Source organism: Pseudocercospora fijiensis (genome assembly GCF_000340215.1).
Source record: "Pseudocercospora fijiensis CIRAD86 unplaced genomic scaffold MYCFIscaffold_7, whole genome shotgun sequence".
NCBI lineage: Eukaryota > Fungi > Ascomycota > Dothideomycetes > Mycosphaerellales > Mycosphaerellaceae > Pseudocercospora > Pseudocercospora fijiensis.
Genome location: NW_006921538.1, coordinates 3,702,703 through 3,723,164, shown reverse-complemented (window position 1 = coordinate 3,723,164; position 20,462 = coordinate 3,702,703). Strand labels below are relative to the sequence as shown.

At 46.1% G+C, this 20,462-nt stretch overlaps 4 protein-coding genes across 4 annotated transcripts; 2 read left to right on the top strand and 2 right to left on the bottom strand.

Annotated features, from left to right (window-relative positions):
* Positions 1-2,457: 2,457 nt before the first annotated feature.
* Positions 2,458-4,111, top strand: MYCFIDRAFT_216251 (COP9 CSN1 signalosome subunit 1; the record flags this gene model as incomplete). Its single annotated transcript, XM_007931237.1, has 1 exon — positions 2,458-4,111. A coding segment is annotated over one exon (1,432 nt), but the record flags the coding sequence as incomplete, so codon positions are not given.
* Positions 4,112-4,714: 603 nt separating this feature from the next.
* On the bottom strand, positions 4,715-6,370 carry MYCFIDRAFT_156246 (uncharacterized protein). The gene has a single exon (XM_007931236.1). The coding sequence runs from the start codon at positions 6,107-6,109 to the stop codon at positions 5,171-5,173; it is 939 nt and encodes a 312-aa protein (XP_007929427.1). The 5' UTR covers positions 6,110-6,370; the 3' UTR covers positions 4,715-5,170.
* Positions 5,696-6,774, top strand: MYCFIDRAFT_208609 (uncharacterized protein; the record flags this gene model as incomplete). Its single annotated transcript, XM_007931235.1, has 3 exons — positions 5,696-6,212; positions 6,247-6,422; positions 6,455-6,774. Exons 1-3 carry the CDS (start codon positions 6,199-6,201, stop codon positions 6,772-6,774), a joined length of 510 nt encoding a protein of 169 aa, XP_007929426.1. The 5' UTR covers positions 5,696-6,198.
* Positions 6,775-6,888: 114 nt separating this feature from the next.
* Positions 6,889-8,981, bottom strand: MYCFIDRAFT_78226 (uncharacterized protein; the record flags this gene model as incomplete). The annotated part of the gene is made up of 2 exons (XM_007930763.1): positions 6,889-7,087; positions 7,153-8,981. 2 exons carry the CDS (start codon positions 8,979-8,981, stop codon positions 6,889-6,891), a joined length of 2,028 nt encoding a protein of 675 aa, XP_007928954.1.
* Between the last annotated feature and the right edge of the window lie 11,481 nt (positions 8,982-20,462).

Below are 20,462 nucleotides of genomic sequence, written 5' to 3'. Positions count from 1 at the left end.
GTAAGAACTACTTTCCGTTTTACGAAGCTACTATAATTAAGGCTTACAAAGCTATCTCTTCCGGCGAGTAGAAGCGTAACGAGGTAACTAATAAGCTAGACAATAGGATGCTAGTAAGGATCGAGGTAATAGTAATTAAGAGGAAGATTGAGTTGCAGTTCTAGAAAGGCGAGGTTAAGAAGATAAGGGCTCGGCGTAGCAGTAAGAGCGACTCGCCTCGTAAACTAGCTATTAGTGTCGGCTCTTAACCTATTATCCTTAATTCCTTCGGCGACGAGATAAGGCACTTCTTAGATAGCAAGCTGCGTAGATCTAGTGTAATTCCTAGTACTCCGTATAAAACACCTGCTCGCGCTCTTGCTAGAACTAGTTTACGTAACCCTCCGGCGATGCCTCGCAATATTATATAGTCCTCGAAGCTAACTGTCGAATTCTTCTAGTAGGTCGGCTTGTAGCGCGGATTTCAGGATTGCGACGAATTACGCCCGTATATCGCTTATTTCGTGTCTTCCGGATAGACGCTAGAGACTATCTGCAATTTAACAAAGGACGACTAGCCGGCGGCACTTAATACAGTAGATAGAATAAGGTTAAGGTTGAAGAAAGCTATCGTCGAGTTTATAAGGAAGAAACAGGATGAGATTATAGCGGCGGAAGCAGCCGCTACTAAGGAGGGAGAGAATTTCTAAGAATTCTTAGCTTCGTTTAGGCTACAATCGCTATATATCTACAATATATATAAACTTGTAATAAGCGGGAGATTCTTGCGGTAATAGCACTCATTTTAGCCTATATATAATTAATTAATATAATGCGTTGGTTGTAGAATACTAAGCGCGATAGGCAAAGCTAGCGTTCGAACATATTTATTTAAATCTCTCCGAGCGGCGCTTGCCGCGCGCTAGTGCGATTAGTTACATTACTCGAAATCTTCGAAGTCTACCTCTTATTCGCTATCTTCCTCGTTGTCTTCCTCAAATACGCCCTTACTATTATAATACACTATCGACGAGTCGTTAATTATCGACGGTAAGGTATTCTAAGCCTATTCTATCTATTAGGACTCTTCCGGGTCGAGCGCTATTATATTCTAAGCCGCTCTAGCGGTATGTTCGAATTCGGCTAGATCGTACGGAATATCGACTCTATCGACATTATATCTAGCATAAGCGAACAACCTACGCGCCCTATTGCCCCTATACTTATACAAACACTACAGCAAGTAATCCTAAAAGCCTACAAACTTCGGCAGCTTATCTCTGTAATTTTTGATAACCTTCTTTAGCAGATTGAAGCTGCCCTCGATCGGGTTTAGATCCGGCGAATATAGCGGTAGAAATTCGAGGTAATAGCCGGCATCTAGTATCGCCTATTTGACCCTCGCTCTATAGTAGATACTAGTATTATCTATAACAAAGATCATCGGCGGACTATCCTTAAGGCAAGGTAAGACTTGTTTAGTTAGCTAGAGGTAGAAACGATTACTATTAATCGATCCTTAGTAAACACGAGTATAGGGCAAGTAGCCGTATAGCGTAAAGGCCGGCAATACTGACTATCTAACTTCTCGCTTCGCATACTATATATCTATACAGTTCAACCCCTTCGGAGACTATCTATACTTGCGCTAACTAGTCTTCTAATTACTAGTAGTCTCGTCGATAAACACCAATCGATCTACCGGCTATTTTGCGTACCTAATCGTCTATAAAGCCCTTAAGAACGGGTTGCGTTCCTTCGCTTCGCGCCTTACCTCTTTGCGAGTTAAACCTAGCTTCTTCTTTAATACCCTCGTTAGCAACCGCGGCTTAATTACTATGCTATCGCTATCCTCCGAGATAGGCCTTAATCGTACAAACTCGTCTTAAAGAGCTTAGATCATTTCTAAGAAGTATGCGTCCGGACGGTCTATAAGAAAGCTACGTAGGAAGTCTATTTCTTTAGCTAGCATTATCGTATAGTGTGCGTTACGAGAAGTGCTAGTTTGAGGCATATATAACTCGCTAAATAGTCGCTACTTAGCTTAATAACGATAGACTATCCGTACGGACAATAGCAACTTCGAGAATGCTAGGACCTACTTAGGAGTTATGCCTTTGCTAAAGAGATTAACTAATTGGCCTTACTAGTCGAGATTAATACGTGCCTTCTTAACTATAGCGGCAACAACGATTAGTAACACCTTAGAAGGGTCTATACTACTAGAAAACCGTCGATACGATATCTACGATATATTAGAGGACTGGAGGCATTAGAGGGAGAACAAATAATTCAAAAACCACCAAAATAGCGGTGTGGTTCCTCTCTCGGAGGTGCAGGGTTCTCCCCGCACCGGCACTAACAAGTTGGAAGGGTCACACAGTAGATCCGAATCCGAAGCTTGAAGCTTCAAGGTCGAAGCTGCTGCGCGCGAGCTTGGCGAATCGATTCTGTACCTCTACACCACATCACCATCACCATGGCGCTTCGAAACCGCGGCAACGATCTGCCGCCGCCGACATTCGAGTTGGAGTCGTGGTCGGCGAACTACGACGGACCGCTTCTTCCCTACCGCCTCCTCCACATCGCACTCCGCTGCAAAGACCTCTCGAAGCAAGCATTAACGCTGGCAGTCGGCTACGCGAAGAAGGGCAAGGACGTCCAGCTCTACAACCGCCTCACAGATGCCGCCGCCAACCTCGGTATCTCCGATCTCGCGAAGCAAGACACGGCATGGGCATCACGGAGGGATGAGGAGAACCGGCGAGAGCAGAGCCGGCTGGAGAGCGAGCTGCGAGGATACAAGAACAACCTCATCCGCGAGTCGATCAGGATGGGGCAAGAAGATCTGGCGACACATCTCCTCCTCACTGGCGGTCCCGTTCCCGACCCAACCAGCCCGCAATCGCTCAATTCCTCAGGCTACAATGCTGCTTATAACCAATTCGGCAAGATGCGCGACTACTGCACCACTCCGACCCACATCAACGCCATGAATTTGCGTTTGCTCTACACCTCTGTTCTCCAGACTGTCTCCGCCCAGCTTCGAGGCAACTCTGCCACCATGCATCTGCAGAGCGTTTTAATCAACGGCGTTCGCCTGCGTTCGAGCGGCGTCAAGGAAGAAGAGCAGTCGAAGTTGACCCCACTCATGTGCGTCTCGGTCGGCATCGCCAACCTCGGTCAAGGGCACTACACCGAAGCGGCAAAGAGCTTCCTGGCGACTTCATTTGACTACCACAACCTGGGTCCCGTCCAGAACATTGACTTTGAGCGGTCAGTGGCCAACGCGAACGATGTGGCCATCTATGGTGGACTTTGTGCACTGGCGACGATAAGCAGAGATGAGCTCGTGGAACATGTGCTCGGAGGACCTTTCCGTGCTTTCCTTGAACTGGAACCACATATGCGCAAAGCGATCGGCCTCTACACGACAGCCAAGTACCAAGCTTGCATCAACACACTTCAGCGTTACTACAGCGACTGGAATCTCGATGTTTTTCTGGGCGCGAGAAGTCCCAACACGATTGGCTCACATGTCGACTGCTTATTTGCTAGGATCCGCGAGCGCAGCATCACAGCCTACTTCTCGTCCTTCTCCGAAGTCAGCCTTGCCTCCCTCGCCTCGACCTTCCCACCTCTCTCGACCGCGCCAGATGCGATGGAGGTGGAAGTACTCAACATGATCGAGAATGGCACACTCAATGCGCGATTAGATGTGGTCAATGGCGTCCTCATCGCGCCGCAGAAAGAGATCCGGTCGGCTACACATCTGGCTGCGAAGACTGCAGCGGAAGAGGTGGAGCGCACGCTACTGTTGCGTCTGCACAAGGTGAATATGACACTGGCTGGGCTCGAGATTCCAAAGCCGAAGGGAGTTTGGGATTCGGTGCGAGGGAATGGCTACTAGTCGGACAGGAGAGGAAACGGACAAGCATGGAGATGATGACACGAAACATGATTGCTTTGATGCATAGCGAAGAGGCGTTTAGTGAGAGGGAGAGGGAGAGCTGGCAATTGAGCCGGCGCGTTTTACATGTACTTTAGCATAGAGTGCTGAACAACCGCAGCAGCTCGCAGCTAGAGCGTACAAACTGAAGATACCATGAATGAACCGCGATCTCTTCGCTTGAACTTCGTAACGAGTAGTAGGGTGGAGTCTGGAATCTCGGTCGTGCTTCCAGTCTACTGCAATGTTGATCCTCTAGCAGCACGTGGACCGGGCTAGTGGATCTGGTAGCAATGCCGATGCAACGACATCGATGTCGACGTCCGATGAAGACTCCTCCAATGAAAGAAGGCAGTACCTTGTTATGAGGGTAGTTTCGGAAGCTATTCTCATGGTGAAAAAGTCCAAACTAGGAAAATCACTAATCTTCATCCTACCCTATCCTACCTAGGATGAAAAGGATTATCCGGTGATAGATGGGAGAAGTCAAGGATTTAGGTGATGAGCATGGGCAGGAGCAGGAGCAGGTGATTGGCAGTGTACGTTTGGGAAAGAGAGAGCACGGAGAGAGCTCCTGATTATAAGCATGGTTGCTAGTTGATTAGGCTCATGTTTCTTTCAACTCCATCAACTCCACTCTTACATACAGGGAAAATCACTACTCCTCAGAATTCTGATATTTTTGATTGCTCTCAAAGCTCGCCTACTGTGATTTCGGAAGGCCACTTACATTTTACCGTTTCGAACATTTCTTTTCAATCGATTCAATTCGGCGGAAAATCTTCTCGAATACTGCAACAAATTTCGATTTTCAAGAAAGAAAACGGAATCATCGCGCTCCCGGGTCCTCATATCCTTACTTTCGTCCACCACTCACATTCTAACGACCTCTCGACGTGCCTCGACTGCGCTACGATAGGCACAACACCTATGAAATGGCTCGCGTTGTTGATTCTCGACGGCGCTTGCCTCCTCTGGAGAATTTGGATGGACCCACGAACAGCTCTGCAAATTCTGGTAGCGGCAATGTTCATGATGCCAGAAATCGTCGGGCTCATGTTGTTGTTCGGAGGGCTGTGGTGGACAGAATGCGGGATCTTAGTTTTCACTGTGATCCGTTTGGCGAGGTATGTGCTGGGTTCCCATAATCGGGTACTTCGGAGGTCATCTTTCGTGCGGAGGCACGTCGAAGCAGCTGAGACCGGGCACTCAACCGGTGATAAGAGATTCATCGCGGCCACTTCAACCATCATCCAACTCTAGTAATCTTCGAATAACCTTCACCTCAGCATGATCACGCATGTTCTTCATCCGATGACACCAGACAATCTGTCCCTCCTCAAACAAGAACTCCCCACCAACCTGCAACGGCTGTCCACCTCGCAGAACATCTCTCTTCGTGATGCCGTCCGGATCTTGAAGACTCCTCTTGACAGTCACGAATTGTCCATTCGCCCAGGCCGCGGTGCCGATATTCCTCATATACTCTGGTCGACTTCGACCGATATTCAAAGTACTCTTCATCCCCAATCTCTTAAACAGCATTCTTGACGGATCCGCGAACATGGGGAACGGACAATCGCCGCTGAACTTTCTGTATTGAGGAATCAGGTCCGGTTGTCCGCATCCGATGACGATGATTTGGGTTGGGATTGGGATTGAGAAATATTCTTGCATGGAAATGCTTTCAGTCAAAGCTTTGAGGTATGCTTGACATGCTCCGCAGTAGAAGTGTCGGACGAAGATGATCAGTTGGCGTTGGTAGTTCAATCCAGAGGGGTCGTAGTAGAGGGATCCGAAGGTTCTTGAATTGCCTTCTGCGTCGTATATGGGAATGTCTTGGACTTCGGCCAACGTTTCGCGATCAGGGCATTCGTCGGAGTCGAGGGCGTCGAGATCAGAGTCTGAATGGAATCGCGCGAACCATTCTTCTGGCGTGACCACGCTTATCGGGCTTGTCGGACTGTCAAGTTGATCTTGTGAGGAGGAGGAAATCATACTGGTGGGCGCGGTGTCGGCTTCGGTGTCGCTGGAGAAGAGCGAATCTGAGGGCTGCGGTTGCCGGATTCTCTTGCTGAAGGGTAACGTATTGCTCGTGGGAGAAGTAGTGGCCGAGGTAGTTTCATAGGGCGCTTCGAAGCGGGAAGTGCCTATAGGAGAGACATCTCTCATTGGGCTCATCGTGTCGAGGAAGTAGCGCCCGAACGGCGTAGCGAGATCGAGCTAGAGGCAGGAGAGGCGAAGGCGTGGGACGGGCGAGGTGGTAGGAAATGGAAACAGGGCCGTAGAAGTAGGACTGCCTGCCTGCCTCCTGTCAGTGCTGTGGTGCGACATGGCGACGTGTGTCCCCAAGCTTTCCCGCCTGCAGAAGTAACACGTTCGAGATGGCTCCAAGTTTCGGGAAGGCGGCGTGGCGTGGAGACAATGTACATCTCTTCCGCGAGTAAGACCAGCCTGTCGGTCGGGCTTCAGCGAGGGGCCGTCGCCGTCGCTGGTTCGTCCGGATATTCATGTGCTGTTCCCAAGAGCTGTGGGCGTTCTGCGCTCACAACACTCAAAGATTGATGGCCTCGGCTCCGGATCTTCATCCGAATTTCTTCCGGCGCGTAGACATTCGGACTTTCAGCTTGATCTCACTGCAAGACTGCATACCCTTACGCATGGCTGTGCATCAGACGCCGAAGATCACTGGAATTCATGGATCGATGCTGTGGACGCGTCACCTGGCCGAGGCAGGTCAGAAGGTCGACATCGAGAGGTCTTGGCACTCTCAACCTCGACGCAAAACGCAGTATACCATTACTGACCACGGAGATGGCCAACTGAGATCATCACACGAATCATAAGGCATTATGGAAGTTGGTTCTAACTATTCGCAAAGCAAAGCCTCGTGAGTCGTGAAGGTCAGATACAAGAGGACTGACATGTCATTGCAGCAACGGTCGTGAACCTGATCATCTTCATTTCCCTCTCTTAGCCTTTCGCAGTCCTGAATCAATGCCAGTCAAGAGAGGTCCACCTTTCTTCGCCATCCAAGCCTCCCACTTATCGCAAGTCGGCCTGATGAGCGCTGCAACATTTTTCATCTTTTCTTGCATATACTCCTTCTTCTCCACGACATTAACGACCAGACCCATCGAAGAATGCCAAGCGAAATGACTATGGAAATATTAGCTTCGTCACGACAGGCCGTATACTTCAGCACTAGTCGCACACAAACTCACCAATGTAGCGGCCATACTCCTGGATTATCTATGTCCCACTGCACGACCAGGAAACTCGGAGTCGTTGCGGTGCCAGGTCCCATCAACTGCACGTCGCGTCTCTGCGGGTTGGAAGGACGAATGATGGTGCCGTCCCATTTTCCCATGCCGACATTGAGGATCTGCATATTGTGGCCATGGTAATGGATTGGATGTGGAGCCTCGTTGTAGTTGTAGATGATTGCGCGAGCCACTTTCGCGTTTTCATCCACCTGCCACAGGTTGCGATTCACGGAGACCTGGTACAGCGTTTTGTTCAGCGCTTTCCAGAGGAGAGGCTGATTGAAGTTGGCTCGGAAGGTATTGTTGCCCATTGTGAAGACGATGTTGGTGCCGTTGTTCTTGGTCCGGATGTCGAACGTCTGCGTCACGTCGGGAGTGGCAGCAGCCAGTGGATACGTTGGCTCAGTGTTGGCAAGAGGATCATTCGCACACGATCTTGGTGATGGGTCAGTTGCTGGTCCTTGATTGGCAGGTGCTGACGGGTAAGTCTTGGTGTCAGCGCCTTGATAATAGATCGCAGCTTGAGCTTCCGTCAAGACGCCGTCGTTGAGGGAACAGCCCACGATATTAGACCTCATCCAGTACTTCTCACCTTTCTTCCCGGACCCGAAGACGATGACGTCTGCGCGTTGGCCCACTGCAAGAGCCACCATTGACGTGTTGTACGGCTTGAGAGGCATATAGTCCTGAGCAACGACTTGCATGGTATGATTGTCGATGCTGAACTTCTGCACAGCTGCAGCACCGACGTTCATCAGACGAAGCTTATGATTCTTGCCTGACGTGAAATTGAACTTTGCATAGCTTGCGGTCTCACATGGAAGCTTGGTCTTGCTGCAGTCGAATCTCATCTTGCCGTCAATGAGGTTGCTGTTTGCCACGGGTTCGACAGGACCTCCGGACTTCAGCGGCCGGAAGATGGATTGGATCGAAGTCCAGTAGTCCTGGCGATACCATTCATGAAGCATGACTGGGCCGACATCGACATCATAGCCAGAGTTGGAAGGCCCGTAGATGACAATCGGACCTACTGCACCTCCAGCATACTGCGCGGAATAGTGCGTATGATACCACGAACTGCCATACAGCTCGGCCTTCATCGTGTATGTGTAAGTATCTCCTGGAGCAATGGGACACTGCTGAACACCTGGAACGCCATCATTGTGGCAATTATTCAGTTGCAAGAAGCCATGCCAATGGACGGAAGTGCCTTCATCCGGCAGGTTATTGGTCACGGCCACGTTGATGGTATCTCCGTAATTGGCCTCGATGATCGGCCCAGGGAATTGTCCATTGATGCAGACGGCACCTTTCGTCACCACTCCATCTGGCTTGATGTCGCAGTGCGCAACACTAAACTTGTAGTTGCGCACTGCACTTGGCTTCGGAGCTGATTTGTATGGATTCGCATTGCCCGTAGTGATCTTGCCCCAAGGTCTACCGCTGCCACTGTACGAGGCCCAGCCGGGCAGGGTGCTGGAGTTCACTGTTCCCCATCGGCTGTATCCGCTTTGAGCGTACGGGCTGAGCTTGGTGTCGTCGCCATAGCTGGACCAGAGCCAATGTCCAGAAGTTCCAGATCCTGTTGCAGAGCCCCAAGAGCCATAGCCGGTCAGCTGGCGAGCATAGACTTGCCGCTTGGCTTCAAGTTTGTCGTGAAGCTCTCGGTTGGAAGGCTTCAGCCATTGTCCCCAAATGCTTGGTCCTTTACGTCCATAAGCCACAGCTGGCCATGCGGCACAGAACGTTGTCGTGTATAAGATGATTGCGAAGATGGTCAGTAGCATTTTTGCTCATCAGAATGCCGGAATGCCGAGCATGGCACGACGGCAAGAACGACTTGAGCATCTTTGAGGGATTTCGATGGTGACGCTGAAAGGCTCGTTCAGCTTCTCGCGGATTGTACAAGCGATGCTCTTCGCACATCGGCCTGGCATTGGTCGACCTGGTTGAGAGGTATACTGCTGGCGAGAGTCTTGGCAAGGCTCTTTGTCTGAAGGCCGCAAACGATGTGAGCAAATGGCTCGCTGAATCGTAATGGAAAGAACACGCTTACGAGATCACGCTCGATGAACTCAAGCTTCAGCAGAGCACGTTTGCAGATTCATTGCGGACATACAGAGGTCGTGGAGACCCGCTTCCATCTCTGCGTTTGTTCGGCCTTCTGAAGAGCTCCTTTTCACCGCTGCCCGGAGTGCTCCCTTTGTTCTCATCACGGCTGGCAGTCAGCGTTGCCGAGCATAGGATATTGTTGAGGTCACGAGCCTTTGAAACATGAGTTGCGAAAGATGTGGTCACCGTATGGGTGGTGGTGGTGGTGGTAGCCAAGCATTGCGCTGATCTTGGCGGACTTGGCATCTCAGCCTGCAGGTTGACCTTCATTCGCAAATGGCATACCTTATTCTTATTAGACGCTGCATACCATGGCACCCAATATGGTGAGGAACGCAGTCAGCCGGCGCCGGCATTACATGCAGCCTTACAGCAAGCCCGACCGATCTTGCTGCTGCGGTCGCAATCTAGCAGAGAGGACTACCACCCGCAATCTAGCAGAGAGGACCACCACCACCACCACCACCACCGCTTATCGAACGAACTCCAACTCCCTCTGAGCGCCGTAATGCCCCTCTCTGCTGCGAACGCGAGGCGCGCTGGCAGCCAGACCAACCGATGACAAGAGCGGGTGCCAATGTCGAGGGCTGCGGCCGCGACATGCAAGGCTTTGTGCCTGTATATGTGCGTCTTGAGACCACGGACAGCATGCTGCGATGGACTCCTCGTCAGGCATGGCAGTACTTTTGCTTCCAGTCTCGAGATGAGGGCATTCTTGTGCTTGACTTTCTGCTCCGCTCCTTTGCGTAACCTCCGGAGCGATTTTTGCTGTCTCCTCACTCCTGCACGAATGTCCCACTTCAAGCGTTTGCACCGCAATAATCAACCCCGTTCTGCTGCTGATGATTACGCAGACCACCGAAGATCAGGACAGGAGATGTCGAATCAATATGGCTGATTTATCGTGCATGTTAGGAGTTTTAGTGAAAGCCAATTTGGAGGAGTGGAACAGCCGTTCCGCTAGTAATTACTAGCAATAAGCTCCCGCAATCCTCCTGTTTTGTAGCGTTTAGAACTACTCGGCGGTAGTAACGAATTGGGTTAAGAAGGGCGCCTTTCTCGAGCCTATCGGTTAACTATTGCTAAAGCGGCTATTTAACTATTATAGAAGCGGCGCTTTTGTAGTAGAAGTAACTATTATAGACTATTATATAGACTAAGATTAAATACATTATTGTTGCTATAGAATTGCCTTGCCTTTAGCGCCTTCTACGGCTATAGTAGAAGGCCTATCTACGCTAATTGCTATCTCGTCGACCTCGCTATTATTATTCTTATTTAGTACGCGGCCTACGAGTTATTACTAGCTTACTAGCTATTAACTAGCGGTTACTATATGTCCTTATATCTCTTATCTCTCGTCTAATTCGCTCGTCGCTAGGCAGGTTATTAGCGGCGTCGTCTTCTAAGTTGTCTATTATCTAGCTAGTTAGTCGCCTAGCCGCTTGTTCGTAATCGTCGTCTCGGATATAGCTTATTATCGACTCTATAGTATCGTTGTCTATATTGTAGAAGATAAGAAGCTCTTTAAAGCACGAGAGGCCGGAATCGGTAAAGCAACGGTCGTCTACGGTAATGCCGTTAATCTCGCGAATACCGTATATAAAGTCCTATAATAGCTTACCCTAATGCTAGTAGTTAGTTAAATAGGTAGTACCTAGCGGCGCAGGTAGACCGCGTACTAGTAGTATTGTTTGTTCTTCTATTAAATCTACCTCTTTAATGTCGCCTAAATCGAGCGGCTATAAGGACTATATCTATAGAATAGTCTCGCGGCGTATAGGTATATCTAAGAAGATCGTTTCTAGTAGTAGCAGAAGGCGCGGAAGTAGCCTCGGAGTAAGGTTACCTAGCGGAGGTAATAAGAATATAGGTTGTCGAATAGATAACGACTAAATACGCCGTTTTAAAGGTAACGGTCGGAGGGTTATATTAGCGTAGACGTAATGCGTTTCCGGTATAGTTAGTAGTAGTCGAGAGCGAGTTAGTGTCGCTAGCCTAGAAGGCAGTTAAGTTGTCTATTGTCGCTTAGTCTTACCTATAAAGCAGACCTCTTAAGGATTAGCGATAAACTAATTAATATCTAGTACGTAGCAACTGTCCGAGAAGTCTTTAACCTTCCGTACGTAGAAGGCGTAGAATAAGTCCTTTATAGAGCCGTCGATAGAAGGGTCGTCCTTTATCTACTAATACTTTAAATTTAGTGTTTCTACCGCTTCTTTAAAGTAGCCTCGAAGGTCTCGTAATTGGGGTATTTATGCTAAGGAAATAGCGTCTTCTATATAGCCTTCGAATATAAGCTGTTAAGTGTCGAGTTTACGCTAATATAGATTAGCAAGTAGGGCGTTAAGCCCTACAAACAGGTCGATATACCGCCGCTACTATATATTACTAATCTCGAGTCTATTAAATAAGTAGTCTCGAAGAATGTAATAGTAAGGTAGGCGATATTAAAACTAGGCGAGGCAGTTATAGCGAGCCGGAGTTATCTAGTTATAACTACGTAGGGTGCCCTTATATATAGGTGCCGCCTTAGCCTCGAATTTAATAGCAATATCGACCTATTCTCGAAGGCGATCTTAAGCCGCCGGCGGTTGCAGACTCTCGAAGTACGGAAGGCGCTTCTTATACTAATATTGTATACGTTTGCCGACCCTATAGCTAGCTAATTATACCTTATAAGCCTGCCTGTCGTCTACCTTTAGAACCTCGATAATTGTACTATATAGGCTATAGAATACGAGGTTGCGCTTATTGCGGTTATACTTAATAGTATAGTAATAGCCCTCGAGAGGCGAAGTAGTCCGTATTTGTAGCAATAATAGACTATAAAGCCTTGCTTAGGTTGCCTATTTCCGAGAGGATGTCCTATTCTAATTATTACGTATATAGGCGATTTTCTTTTCCTATTCTACCGGTTTCTATTCTCTTAACCACTCTTGTATCTATACTATATCGTTAGTAACCTCGGCGGAGCTACGTACGTAGTAGATTAAGTGGTAAAAGCGCTTAACGATCTCTAGAAATTAGGCCTCTAGGAACGAGTAAAGAAAGGTCTCTTTAACGTACCGCTAGCAGAGGTAAATAAGTATATATCTATCCTTCTAAGACAGGTTGATTGCCGCCTGTTCGGAGGCCGAGTCGTCGACAATAGCGGCTATAGGGTACTAGTATAGTAACTAATTCTTTATAACTCGAAGACCGGCTTCTACTAGCTTAGCTTTCTAAGATTCTAGCAATAGGTGTCCTGCTAGCAACTAATACCCTAAACTATTGCGAATATATATAGTAAAAAGGTTCTAGCTAAGGTCCGTAGTCTTATAAGTTGCGTCTGGTAAGAACAACTGTATAGTGTATAAGTTAGTAATGTTTTGAATTTTTGAAGTTAGTAGTTAGAACTATAGAACGCAAGCCTTAGAAGCTTAGTTATACGCCTGCCTTCTAACTTATAGTAACACTTATATTACCTACCTTAGTATTTAACAACTGTCGCTGCTACTCGGTCTAGAAGACAATGCTACGCTCTACCTTGCCCTTTAGCTTCTTCTTAATTAGCTAATATCGGAGCTGTTTACTGTCGAGGTCGTTATAGAGGCCTTATAGAGCGGTAGGAAGGTCGTTTAGTTAAATACTCGCATTTCTACGGTTATTAGTGCGCACCTTCTTCTAGTTAGGCCCAATCTTCGACTAAGCGATAGTACCGGCCTTTATATACTGTCTACCTATCTTACTAAACTCGTCCTTTAATAGACTACTTCTAATATAATCTAGGACCTTAGCAACGTTTATTTGGCGCTGTTCTATTAGTTCCTCGAGAAATATCTTTAAAGCGTTATTAGACGACCGAATATCTATATACCTTAGGTCGTAGCAATATAAGTCATTCCTAACTATAGAAGGGTCGCTTCTATGCTAGCGGACACTAACCTAATATAGTTAAACCTCCTCTTTCCGGTAATGCGATATAACGACTATCGTAGTATTATACGGCTCCTTATTGTATTTAACCTTGCGAATACTACCCGGAAGCGACCTGTTTCGCTACTAATCGCGCCTATAACGATAATACTAATGCGAGCGCTATTCTAGCTAGTCCTTCGTTCTCGGCGACCTCGACTCCTTATATACGTTGCTTATATATGCCTTTAATACCTTAAACCGGTCCCCTTCGTATATTAATCTATACGAAGGTACGTTAAATAGCTGCTCTCAAATATCGATTATATTGTATAGTATACGGTTAGGCCTAAACGACGGCGGCGGCACTAGTTTAGACAAGACAGGCGGCATATTGTAACGATAAGAAGAGCTATAAGACTAAGCTATTAGTGCTATTATAGCTATTAGAAAGAGCCTAGTTTACATAATAAGAATGCACTTACGTAGAGCCGCGGAGGTACTAAAGATACGGTTAGAACTAGCAGTATAACCGAGAAGGTTATTACGGTACTAGAAGAGGATAAGCACCGTCGAATACTAGGCCAACACTACTAACTCAGTGGATAACGCCCTCCGGAAGGTAACCACTGATTGAAACAGTGGTACGCTAAATTTCCTAACATCCAAGAGGACTCATATAGCTAACCGATGAGCCTCTGCCGCTACTACTAGAACTCAAAAAACGCCTCCCGAATGATCACCTTCACTCGCAATTCAGAACGTCCTCATACGGAGCCTGGAAATGTCTGAAACCATCATTCTTGTAGAAAGCATTTCTTGATGTATGCTACCGACTGATCAGGCGAATCAATAATTATCTCCTTATATAGGAACCCGCGTAAAAATCCGTCGATCTGCTCTAACCCTCTAGCTTCACTAGCTGAGCTGAGGTACCGATTTGTCGTGTATATCAGGAGTTTTAGTGAAACCTAAATGGAGTCATAAGCACAGCGTTTTACTAGTGATTACTAGGCAATAAGCCACCCGCAATCCTCCAGTTTAGTAGCGTTTAGAACCGCTCGGCGTAATAACGAATTGGGTTAAGAAGGGCGCCTCTCTTAAGCCTGTCGGTAAAGCGGCTATTTAACTATTTAACTATTATAGAAGCAGCAATTTTGCAGTAGAAGAGACTATTGTTGTTACTATATAATTACCGCCTTCTACGACTATGTCGGAAAGCCTAGCTACGCTAATTGCTATCTCTTCGACCTCGTTATTGCTTAGTACGTTATCTACGAGCTATTAACTTACTAGCGGTTAACTAACTAGCGGTTAACTAGCGGTTACTGTATATTCTTACACCTCTTATCTCTCGTCTAACTCGCTCGTTGCTAGGCAGGTTATTAGCGGCGTCGTCTTCTAAGTCGTCTGTTGTTTAACTAGTTAGTCGCCTAGCCGCTCGTTCGTAATCCTTATCTCGTATATAGCTTATTATCGTATCTATAGTATACTAGTCTACGTTATAGAAGATAAGAAGCTCCTCGAAGGACGAGATACCGGAATCGGCAAAGTAACAGTCGTCTATAGTAATGCCGTTAATCTCGCGAATGCCGTATATAAAGACCTATAATAGCTTACCCTAATGCTAGTAGTTTGTAAGAAGGGTTATATTAGCAGGTAGATAGGGTAGTAGTAGGTATAGGTAGTATTCGATAAGGATCTAGGAGGAGAGGGAGGAAGGTAGGAGAGTTAGCCTAACGCTAAGCGCTAAGCCCTACCTAAGGCACTAAGACCCTAGCTTCACTCGGCCTAATTATATGCCAATTACGTATAGCCTCTTTAGCTCTAATACACGCTTCCCTTCTAAAGGCCGCGCCCTCGTAGCCTGTCTATGTTCTACGACCTCTATTGCCGCTAACTTAGCAAGTCTAATAAGCTGCTTAGCCCGCGCTAAATTGAACACTTAACTACCTAATTATATAACTATATCAAACCTTACCTCTAAACAATACAATATACAACTCTAACTGCGCTATCTCTATATACAATGAACTATAAAGTGATATATATCTACAAGAATTGAGGGCCTTCGACTAATTATAATACGAGCGCGTCTTCCCTACTATAATAGGTAGACGTACGAGGTATTGTAGCACTGCCTCCGTTCTAAGTAATATCGTATCGAGTTCTTTGCGTCTACTCTTAAAAGACCTAGCAATGTCCGCTTCCGAGGGTTTGTCCGTTTCCGAGGGTTATTATTCTTATTGTTCGTAGTTTCGCTAGCCCTAATTAGCTAGGTTTAGTAGCCTTCAAGTGTCAATCTTATCTTATCTTTTTAAAAAACACAGCTCGTCTAGTTTCTATAGGTAAAGGCTATTATAAGTGTAGTAGTAGAGGTTCGCCTCGCTTAAAGGGTTAGATAGATCGAGGAGTAACCTATTGTCCGCAAGATCGACCCCGGCTAGCTTAGCTCTATAGTTTTTGCCCTTAGTTAGTTAGTCTATTAGTCGCTTAATCTTTTAAGCGGCTTAAAGTTTTAATTAAAGTTTTGATTAAGGTGCCTTAGGCTCGTAGTGTAGGTAAGGTTGTATCTATAGGCGTAGCGACAATAGCAAGTGATATTAATAATAGTAGCGCTAGTCGTCTTAGCGCCAACTTTACCTTGCTTCTAATTTCCTTCTTCGACTAATAATATACTCCGCAACACCGTTACTAATATAGCCGCGCCGGCCGCGCCGTCGTTATCATTTCTATCGCTATTTACGCGCGCGCCGTCCTCGCAGATCGCCTAGGCCTTAAGGCCTCGACAGAATAAGGGAACAAGAGGGGGACTTAAATACTAGGAGAAGGGCCTTATAGGGCGCATTAGTGAAGAGGTAGAGCCCTTGAAAGAGTATGCGATTGATTGATTAACGCGTCGTAGTGCGCCTAGTGTAGTCTTATTGTCCTTTGTTGCTAACAGTTGCTTGTCTCTAATTGGTTAGCTAATGGCACCCCGGGGGTAGCATTATTCCTAGGCGACATTATAGGCCCTTAGCCTTCTTCTTGTTCTTTATACTAGTCCAATATTCATCTAACAACTTAGTTATATCCTTAAAGGAACCTTCAGCTTCCTATAAGTCCTATTTAGGTGAATAGCCTTGCTATCTTAATAGGTACTCCTTCTTGCCTTGCCTAGTCCGGTGCTTTAGAATACGTTCTACAGACTATAGCTCTTTACTATTAGCTAGTATGTCCTCGGATTTAGCAGGTGCTTCATCCCCTTCGCGTAGGTAGTACGGCTTAAGGAGGGATATATAGAAGGTATTATAGATGGTGTAATAAGGTAGAAGCTATAACTAATAGGCCTAGGTGCCCCTAGGTTCTCGGATACGGAAAGGGCTAATGTACCTTAGTGCGAGTTTAGGCCTTGTTTTGCTATTAGGCGAGGGGTATTTGCGGATACGGAGGTTCTTCGTACTAAGCATAACTAGGTCGCCTTGCTTGAAGGTCATTAGAAGGTAGTGTTTGTTACAGTAGGCCTTCTAATAGGCCCAGGCCTTTGCTAGTTTGTTAGCTATCTTAGCGTAAATTTCTCGCATCTTTTGAACCCTCTTAATAGCCGCTAGTATCTTAGGTTGACCCGCTTCCCTTTCCTTACGCTCGGCCTCGAGCGATAGGGGGTCTTGTAGTAGCGCAGGGTTGCTTCCTATTATAGCGAAATAAGGTAACACCTTAGTAGATAAGTAGACACTGTTATTGTACACGAATTCGGCTAGTTATAGGAGATTAACCTAGTTATCGGGGTTCTTATTAATATAGCTACGCAGGTACTGCTATAGGGTGGCATTCTGTCTCTCTATTTAACCGTTAGTCTGTAGATAGAAGGCTGTTAATAGCCGATGCTTTAGTCTTAGCTATAGGCATATTTCGCTCTAATAGTGCGATGTAAATGTCGAGCCTCGGTTAGAGACTATCCCTTTAGGGGTCCCCTAATAGGTATAGAAGATGTTGTTCTATAGCGCTTCTGCTATGTTAATAGCAGTCTAATCTTTCCGCGCTAGGATGTATCGAGCGCCCTTAGTAAACCAGTCTATAACGACTAGGATAGCGTTAAAGATGTCTTTGCTTCCTCTTCGCTTAGTAGGGGGAAGACCTGTAATAAAATCCATTATAAGCTCTACAAATGGCTTGTAAGGGATTGGCAATAAGGACAACTCGCTAAAAGGCTAATGCTTTAGTGCCTTAATACGTTAGCATACGGCATATGTATTAACGTATTCCTTTATATCCCGCTTACTATTTAGCTAGTAGTATATGCGCGATAGTAGCTCGTACGACCTCTCTATACTATAGTAACCGGCAAGCTCACTATTATAGTATCGCTTAAGAAGTTCTTGTCGGATCGAATGTTTAGCGGGGATATAGTATCTGCCCTTAAACTTCAAATAACCTTTGTTATCGATCGACTAATTGTTACTCTTACTAGATCGAGTCTTTCGCCTACTTATAAGCTTGTCGATACGTTTAGCAGCAAAGGCGTCCCTTTGCTGAGCCCGTAATAGCTTATCTATAAACGATTAACCGTCCCTATTCGTAAGGTTATTTAATAGCACCCTCGCTATTAAACGAGGTACGCATTGTATGCATCTAATAGCACTAGCAGCCGGATTAACTGCATTAGTGCTTTAATCGCTATTACTATATATAGCGATATCGACTAGGGAGTTATTATAACTTCTCCTATCTGTATCCTTAGCTCTTGCCTTAATACGCACTATTAATATAGCAAGAGCATTAACATGCTTTAAGCCGTCGCGGAGTCCGGTAAGCCGCTTATCCTGCGCGTGCTTATTAATAATACGGGCTATAGCAATCTTGTGCTGCAGGGTTAGAAACAAAGAATTGATGTGTTAGGTTTCGCTATCGTAATTAGGTCGCCTCGATAGGCTATTAGCAGGGTTGCTTACGCCTAGCCGATATAATATATTAAAATCAAACCCGGCGAGGTAGACGGCCTATCTTGCCTATCGACCTATAACCCTAGTAACCTTCGTAATTCTACGGAGGTTGTTATAGTCTGTGTAGACCTGTATTGTATATTGAGCCCTATCGAGGTAGTGCCTCTAATGCTTAAAGGCCTCGACAATAGCTAGGAGCTCTTACTCGTAGGTCTCGTAGCGACGTTTAGCATTAATTATCTTCCTCGAGAAGAAGGCAATCGGGTGCTAGTAGATATTATTAGCCTGCTATAACATAATAGCTAATATAGCGAACTGTGAAGCGTTAGTCTCAATTCGGATCTGTTTGCTTAGCACGAAATGGTGCAATAAGGGGACTTTAGTAAATCGCTTCTTTAGACCGTTAAAAGCGGCTTGTGTTTTGTTAGTCTACCTGAACTCTCTAGAAGGGTTTGCCTTAGTCTTAGTAAGCTCAGTTAGGGGCATTATATGCCGTAAATAGCCCTTAATAAAGCGACAGTAGAAATTAGCAAAGCCGAGGAACGATTGAAGCTCCTTGATACTAGTAGGTGTTAGCTACTTAGTAATGGTCTTAATCCGATTAGGATCAGCCTTAATACCCTCGGTTAATACGAGGAAGCTAAGGAAGGACACCTCTTTAGTAGCAAAGGTGCATTTAGAGGGTTTGTAGTATAAGCTATAGGCCCTTAGGCGATCGAGTACCTTGCGGACTGTAGCCTAGTGCTCCGCAATGTTAGGGGAGTATATATAAACTAGGATGTTATCTAGGTAAACTATACAGAGGTAGTCTAATAGACCTAAAAGGGCTCGATTGATATAGGACTAGAATGTTATAGGGGCGTTTGCTAGCCTAAATAGCATAACTAGATACTCGAAATGGCTATAGCGGGTGCGGAAGGCTGTTTTCTATTTATCACCCTTACGGATGCGGATGCGATAGTATGCATCCTTAATGTCTAATATAGTATAGTAGTAAGTACTAGAAAGGCGATCGAGGGTCTTATTAATAAGAGGAAGTGGACAGCGGTCTTTAATAGTAATAGCGTTAAGCCTATAATAATTAATATACAGGCGTAGGCTACTATCCTTCTTTAGTACGAACAGGATAGGGGCGCTAGTAGGGCTGTTACTATACCGAATGCGACTATTAGCTAGGTTTTCCTCTAGGTACTTACGCAATATAGCAAGCTCTCGTTTACTAAGGTTGTAGAGGGGGCTAAAAGGGACCTCCTTGCCCTCTATAATATTAATCTTATAATCCGTCTCTTTGAATATAGGCAATGTCGATGCTAAGTAGTGTTTAAATATATTAATATAGGTTTCTCGAATAGGCTCCGGTATGCGAGCAAGCTAATTAGGGTCTATGCTATTAGGGGGCACAGGCTTATCGTTATCGCCTAATAGGTCGACTGTTAGGTTAGCTGCGGCAGGTGTTAGGTTGCCAATAAATAGGACCCTAATATCGTTAGGGCACTCGCTAATATCGATGTGTTTAATGTCCTCTTTCCTAGCGATCCTAAATCGCTACTATTAACTGCCTAAGTCTATAACTACAGCATAGTACTTAAGAACAGGGTTGCTAATAACAATCTTAGATAGGAGGCTGTCTATGTCTACTGCGTAGGCAGTGAAGTTTAGCAGGCGCTTATTGCCGAGGTCGTCTCTTAGGGCTATATAGATATAGTAGGCTCCGTAGGTTAAGTGCCGAGCGTTATTAAACTAAGCAAGGGTTAGCAGGTTAGTCCTAGGCAGTTGTCGAAGGTCTAATTGCTTAGCTAGGCGATAGCTGATAAGGGCACTAACTGAATTTCCTAGATCTAGTATAACCTTAGTCTTATAGTTAGTCCTATGCGTGTCCGATACGAGATAGGTACGTATAATAGCTAGTACAATGTCGATAGTCTTACGCCGCATAAGGCTAATAGTTGGTGCGGCGCTTACTCTTTTTTCGAAGGACCGACAGGGGTAGCATTAGCGGCTAAAAGGTGCTTACGGTGCTTAGCGGTAGCACGGTCGATTCGGGCTTAGTCCTTGGGTTTGTCGCATTAGCCTAGTAGATAGCTAGTGCTGTTACAATTAAAGCACTTTAGTCCGGTTAGGGGATTGCTATAGCTGTTACCGCTGTTGTTAGCCGAGCGATTAGTACTATAGGGATACGAGCCCCTTCTACGGCCCCTATTACGGCCTCCTCTATATAGCCGTCGGCTACGGCCTCTTCTACGGTCGTTACTGTTCCTATTGTTAGCATTGTTATTATAGTAGGAACCTTAGTTTCCTCCGCGGCCGCGGTTGCTACGGTTAGTACTAGCTAGTCGG

Excerpts from the sequence above, each read along its gene's own strand:
- MYCFIDRAFT_156246 (XM_007931236.1), bottom strand. The coding sequence starts at position 6,109 with ATGAGCCCAATGAGAGATGTCTCTCCTATAGGCACTTCCCGCTTCGAA.